The sequence below is a fragment of the Scaptodrosophila lebanonensis genome, unplaced genomic scaffold (genome assembly GCF_003285725.1).
Source record: "Scaptodrosophila lebanonensis strain 11010-0011.00,11010-0021.00 unplaced genomic scaffold, SlebRS2 tig00000001-arrow-pilon, whole genome shotgun sequence".
NCBI classification, from domain to species: domain Eukaryota; kingdom Metazoa; phylum Arthropoda; class Insecta; order Diptera; family Drosophilidae; genus Scaptodrosophila; species Scaptodrosophila lebanonensis.
The window spans coordinates 25,780,687-25,787,902 of record NW_022060529.1 but is presented as its reverse complement, the minus strand read 5'-3'; the positions used below and the strand labels follow the sequence as shown (position 1 = coordinate 25,787,902).

Genomic DNA, 7,216 nt, shown 5'->3' with positions numbered 1-7,216 from the left:
TTGGCTACAGGCTATAAAAACATGTTGATAAGGTAAGAAACTTAGAGGCTTTTATTGTTTTGTGTAAAAACAGCTACCTCTGCTTAGTTCTATTACTTTGAATCTAGCAGCCAGATGGGAAAGTCTATATTCACAACAAATTTCTTATGTATATATAATAATCTTAATCTTCTATGAATTACAACAGCGTTATAGTTCACATAATTGTTTATAATATTAGTGTAGTGTTCTGCCACCATTTGCTGGTCCTTCCGCCATAACAGGAACTGGCGTCTATGGCGATGTCTGGTAAGTAACACACGATTATTTTCTGAATGCGACCCGTCGAATGCGTGAGTTGGAGCCGACAAATCTGACAATGCCTTTGAAAAGCACTTAAAATGCAATTATTTAACAACTGTTGAAATAACAGAAATTATTTTTTGCACAATGTAATTAAAATCACACAAATGAAATGACGGCAAACGAACTGAAAAGAAGATAAAGTAAACATGCGAAGGAGAGGAAGCACGCGATGGCGATGGCGATGACGATGACAATGACAGCAACAGCAACATCCCACAATTGTTGATGAGGGCAAAGCTGCAAGCATGCACACACGCATAATACGTATACACTCGCATACACACACATACAAGTAAGTACATACGTACAGAGTTCGTTTCTGCTCACATAAACACAAAGAACGTTGCCTACTTTAAGGCTTAAGCCATGAATGAAGCGATTATCGCATCTTTGTCAATGTTGCCGCACAACAGCAACATCAGCCAGCAGGGCAAACAACAAGTAAAGGAACTCGGGAGCAGGGCGGCACATTGGCGCACACAGTGCCTGACTGCCTGCCTGCATGTTTGTAAAGGTATCGGCGGCTACCCACACAACTACAGACATAAACTCATCCACACACACAGAGCGGATTTTGTGTGTGGGGCGGGTTAGAGTTCATAAACTTGCTGAAATGCCTTCGCGTGTAACGACAGCTAAGAAGGCGGCCGCCCAGCCAGATCAGGCAGGCAGGCGGGCAGGCAAGGGCTCGGGTAAGCAACAGGGCTATGGTGGATTGTCTCTACGGGAAATCAAGGAGGTTTTTGCATTCAATGTTTGACGTTCCGTTTAGTTAGAGCTGCTGCATGCCAGTCTGTATTTGTGTGTGTGCTTCTAATCCAATAAATGGCAAACATTATTAAGTGCAGTGATTATTGAAACTGCTGCAAAGTATAAAATGCGTTAACTTCAATTTAAGTGCACGTGACTGGAAATGCGAGCATACGAGAGTTCAATTAGTAAATCTGATTAGTTAGTAAATCTGAAGTTCGAAAAAAAGTTACTTAGAAAAAGAGGGAATATATTTTTATTTGTCATATTTATTATAGCCTGTACCCAAAGGGTGAAAGGCTATACTAGTTTTGTGCACATGTATGTAACACACAGAAGGAGGCGTGGCAGACCCGACAAAATATATATTATCGATCAGGATGACAAGCCGAATCGATATAGCCATGTCCGTCTGTATGAACGCAAGGATCTCAGAAAGTATAAGAGCTAGAATAACCAAACTTGGTTTCCATATTCTCCTAAGACCGAGAAAGTACGAGTTTGAGTTTTTTTTCGATGCACCCCCCCACTCCCCCGCAATTCCTGTTTTTTCTTATAACTTCCGTAATTCTCGGAATTTTGAAATCAATTTTTGTAAGTACATCCAGTTAGTACTAATGTGTCCGTATGCCAAATTTCATCATGATAGGTCAATTCTGAAGAAAGTTATAGCCATAAGTAAAATCGCTGCTCATGCGCTGCAGCTCTGTCGGCAGCGCTGCCCGCAGCTGTTGCTGTTGTTGCTGCTTTGGTTCAACTTTGTGCTGCATACATACACGCATATAAACACGTATAGGTACGTGATGTAAATGTATGCTGTTAAAACTGAACATAAACATGTATTCTAATTTAATTTAATTAATTAATTCATTAACTTTTTTTAATTATTTAATTTTTTTTAAATTTTTTTTTTTTTAATTTTTCTTTTTTGTGGAGAGTACAGGCTATTTTACTGTCGGGCTTGCTCGACTGTAGCGTTCTATCTTGTTTTTAAATTATTTTTATAATTTCCTATTGCGACAAGAACAAATTCTAATAAATTAATGCATTGCTCACAGGAATCATACAACTTTCATTGAACAACTTTAAGACAATTTGATTAACCCACTTAATATATTTTATAACATTTTGAGTTGAATTGTATAGATTATTCTATATTTCAAATATTTTATGTTATTAGTTTCCAATTTTTAAGAACAAATTTAATTTCTCCCTAAAATGCGATGCATCACTAATTTTCTTTAAAAGTTGAGGTAGTTGATTCCAGCCAAGCTTGTACGGTATATTATTTATATTATATTTTGAATTTATATTCGTTGTTATTTCACTTATATATATATATGTTCAGTAAGGGTATAACACTATTACAAAATCCGATATTGTTAGTCCGTTTACCCAACCCTATCTAACTAAGCAAAACCATGGCACCTAATAGCAACGCATATATACGGTTCAATGCTTTACCAACCCAGCCAGTAGTCCTACTGTCTGTCCACTCAGTGGCCGGAACTTAATCAATCAGTGTGTAACGGGAGTGCCAACCAAATTCGACTATCAGCGAATTTCAGGCGCTGGAATTTTTATTTGTTTTCAATGCCGCGCATTTAATACCTAAAAACGACTTAATGCAAAACAGTCAGCAATGTTTTGTTCGCCATTACACTCGACAGCCGAAACCACGCCCTCCCCACTTTTAAAATGGGGCCACATATTTTATAGTTCTGACTATTATTCCGGGAGCTGTTAAATTTTACTTACCACTGCGGTCTGTGCATCAAATTGAATATGATTTCAGCCTTGTCGGCCATTCAGTCTAATGTTTGTTGTGGTTGTTTTGTACTGTCATATTTGAAAATTTGCTGGACACACTCGTATTTTGTAACTATTACACAAGTGAGCTGCAATTTAGCTGCTGGCGTTTATATTATGCTAATTGAATGCATTGTCCAGCCAGTGGCAACCACTACGGTTATAAAATTTGCTACAAAACCAAAAGCTTATGTTGTTAGACGATTATACGAAGGGTAAAATAACTGAATAGCGTTATATGTATTTGATACACATTGAAATTGTTATTTTCATTATGCAAACAAGTATATACGCAGCTTAAATATTGACAACAGCAGGAAGCTAAAGTGTGGCGCCTTGCCGGCCAAAACATATCCTGATTGGCAGGGCGCTCTTCTGTGCTTTTGACAAGCTAACAAATTGTTTTTCCGGCTTGGGGTATACCACATACAGGGAGGAAATTAATAAAACAGAAGGGCACATAACCCAAAACTGACCGCAACAGACTCAACTCTAACGATTCTAACGCGTGACGGATACAATGCAATGCCCTTAACAACATATTTAAAGTTGTTCGCCTGATTTCGAGCGCTGTTATCATGCGACTGCCACGAGCAGAAGACGCCGTAACTTAATTAATAACCAACGGAATATATATATAACAGATATGCAATTTAAAAACTAGATGATTGATATTAGTGGTTGATATGGATGGATAACGATGTATATTTAATTAACAAAATCACTTGGAAGGGATGCCATGTATTTTCCAGTATTTCTAAGTAGTAGATCGCACACTTGAGGCGTTTGTTATCTAACTAGCCCACCTTAAGTTCTATTGTTCCACTGACACCTTGATAAACACATGAGCATATCGAGAGATATCATGAACCCCACGAAGCGGAAATAAATCAAGGCCTCACGGCGATGACATCCTGAGAATTGGCCATGATTGTGTGGAAGTTCTGCAGCCTGTTTAGCACACACTCGTGTGTAGGTGAGAATCTATTGCCTTTGGAGGAAATACAAACGTGCGCATTGATAACAACGCAACAACTTGTGTGTGCCTCAGGGTGATTGAAGGCCTGGATGGCCGCTTTCTTTGGCAGCCTAATTAGAAAACTTTTTGACATGAATGCTCCATGGAAGACTTTTGCTGCCTTTTCGTTGTTATACATTCAAATTGGACGCCATTTTTTATTATACTACTCGTACATCCGATTCGCCTGTTGTCTTTTTACAGCTCCGTAACTTACAAAAAAATTACAATAATTCATAAATCATAAAAGATGTTGATGTCTTGCTCGTTTTCCCGTTTCATGTCTTGCCTCTAAAACTTCTTCAACTATATTTAATTTTAAAGATACGTTCGAAAAGTGCTTGCCAAAGCCCAGATGCAGCTAGCCGCATATAGCTAAACATATATCAATGTCAGATATAGGCTAGATATTTGTGGGGTTGGCTATATATAAACGCCACTTGTTGTTGCTGGTTGTGTGGGTGATTAGGGTGGTGGGGCAGTGGCTGTATATGGTTTGCATCACTTAGAAGCACTTGCGGTGCACAATTCCAGGTCCGGACTCATCATACTCCTGCTTCGAAATCCACATCTGCTGGAAGGTGGACAATGATGCCAAGATGGAACCACCGATCCAGACAGAGTATTTTCGCTCAGGAGGCGCAATAATCTTGATCTTAATGGTGGACGGTGCCAGAGCAGTGATTTCCTTCTGCATGCGATCGGCAATACCTGAGAAATAAACATGATCAGTAGAGTCCTCTTTCAAAAGACACTCCGACGACTTGTCTCACCTGGATACATGGTGGTGCCACCTGAGAGTACATTGTTAGCATACAAGTCCTTTCGGATGTCGACATCGCACTTCATGATCGACTGATAGACAGTTTCGTGAATGCCGCAGGACTCCATACCCAGGAATGAAGGCTGGAACAGAGCCTCGGGGGTGCGGAAGCGCTCATTGCCAATAGTAATTACTTGACCATCGGGGAGCTCATACGACTTCTCTAGTGAGGTGGAGGCCGCTGCTGTGGCCATTTCCTGCTCAAAGTCTAGAGCAACGTAGCACAACTTCTCCTTGATGTCACGCACGATTTCACGCTCTGCTGTGGTGGTGAAGCTATAGCCACGTTCAGTCAGGATCTTCATCAGGTAGTCGGTCAAATCGCGACCCGCCAAGTCCAGACGAAGAATGGCATGTGGGAGGGCATACCCCTCATAGATGGGCACAGTGTGTGAAACACCATCGCCAGAGTCCAGGACAATGCCAGTGGTACGGCCAGAGGCGTATAGCGAAAGCACAGCCTGGATAGCCACATACATAGCTGGCGAGTTAAAGGTTTCAAACATGATCTGCGTCATCTTCTCGCGATTGGCTTTGGGGTTCAATGGAGCCTCGGTAAGGAGCACTGGGTGCTCCTCGGGTGCCACGCGCAGCTCATTGTAGAAAGTATGATGCCACACTTTTTCCATGTCATCCCAATTGGTAATGATACCATGTTCAATGGGATACTTCAGGGACAAAATACCACGCTTGCTCTGTGCCTCGTCACCAACATAGCAATCCTTCTGACCCATGCCGACCATCACGCCCTGATGACGTGGACGCCCTACAATCGATGGAAAGACAGCGCGGGGCGCATCATCACCAGCAAATCCAGCCTTGCACATTCCGGATCCATTGTCCACAACTAAAGCTGATGCTTCTTCGTCACACATTTTGAGATTCGACTAACGAGCACTACGGACAAAAAACGACAACTATAAGTTAATAAATCCTAGCGATGCAACCAAAGTGCGACGACGACGACGACGGAGACGACACTCACGACGTGTAAGTACCACAGCAACAGCAATCAGAGTGATTCGTTTTGTTGTGGACGTGACTATTTAAATAAGTTCTATCTTCCCTTTCCCAGCATCATTATAATGGCGAACAATGGCCGATGGCTATAGTAACATGCGCTTTGTGGCACAGTTGGGATGGGGGGACGGTATGCAATCGGCATCACGTCATTTTTATTATGCTCTAACTTAGATTACGTACATCCCCATTCTCATCAAATATGTACACAAAACTATATAACCGCTACAAAATGACACATTACGAGGTTTAATCTACTACTTATAAGAGAGTTTTCAGTATTCATTTATAATCAAAACTCTAAGTATGCTCATGTTTTTCAAAAACTGCATTTGCCGTTGAATATTTTATATTTGAAAAGGGCTGGCCTATTTTATATTCTATGAAATATTTAAAAAGTAACACGTGCTTGAAACATAAAAAGAATAACATCTAATTCCCGAGAGTCTTCGCGCAATGTGAAAAAGTTTTAGATATTATTTAGTACAATCCTTTTAAAATATTTTATAAGCTGCGAATGTAATGTGTAAATATATATTATAATTTAAATTCCACGATTTTACTAATCTGTAGTAGTTTTCTTATTTATTGTGGAACTCATTCTTGTTTCATTTCATATTCGCATAATTATGTCTGTTGCGCCAGGACTTGTGTAAACATTTTACAAAAACTGTATTTCTAAAAGTTATTTCATATTCTATCAAATATTTCAAAGTAATAAGTGCTTGAAGCATAAAAAATAATTGCATCTAATTTACGACAAACTTCCCGCAATGTGAAACAATTTTAGATATAGTACAAGCCTTTTAAAATATGTTATAAGCTGTGGATGTAATGTGTAAGTAATATTTATAATTTAAAATCTGTAAAAGTTCTACAAAGAGTGTAGAATAGTCGGATTTGCCCATTCAGAACTCATTCTTGTTTCATTTCATTTTCGCATAATTATGTCTGTTGCGTTTGACAAACGCTCTTTGACGTTTGCGGCAGGACTTGTATAGGCATCTGTCGTTGTTATATGTATTTTTAAGTTGTATATTAATAGACCTGAACAATGCAGTGTACTACATACTACTCGTACATGCGGTTTGCCGCACTGCATGCCACACCACCACATGCCAACCCACAGTCCGTCACATTTGTGCCAATGATGTGACAAAATGTTTTGAGTGCATCAGTCCATAGATGGCGAGGAACAGGCTGCCAAGATGCATGCACACATTCATGATGGGTAGATTTCATTGAATTTAAATAAAATACACATATTTTACAAATATGAGGGCGCAACGCAGGGGACGGACAGGCAGCTAAGCGGGTGCATTGCCAAAGGTGCGGATGCATTTGCGATAATTTGTCGGATCTTTACTTAGCTCCTCCATATCGCCTCATCTTAACATTATGTTGACTATGAGATTTATGTGTTTTTTCTATTGTTCTGCCGATTAAGTGTA

The 7,216-nt window shown here is 39.9% G+C and overlaps 1 protein-coding gene across 1 annotated transcript; it reads right to left on the bottom strand.

Moving 5' to 3' along the window:
* Window positions 1–4,044: 4,044 nt before the first annotated feature.
* LOC115634447 (actin, larval muscle) lies at window positions 4,045–5,798 on the bottom strand. Its single transcript, XM_030532157.1, has 3 exons — window positions 5,731–5,798; window positions 4,696–5,642; window positions 4,045–4,633 (listed from the first exon to the last, which is right to left on the bottom strand). The coding sequence occupies exons 2-3, from the start codon at window positions 5,618–5,620 to the stop codon at window positions 4,428–4,430; spliced, it is 1,131 nt and encodes a 376-aa protein (XP_030388017.1). The 5' UTR covers window positions 5,621–5,642; window positions 5,731–5,798; the 3' UTR covers window positions 4,045–4,427.
* Window positions 5,799–7,216: the final 1,418 nt, after the last annotated feature.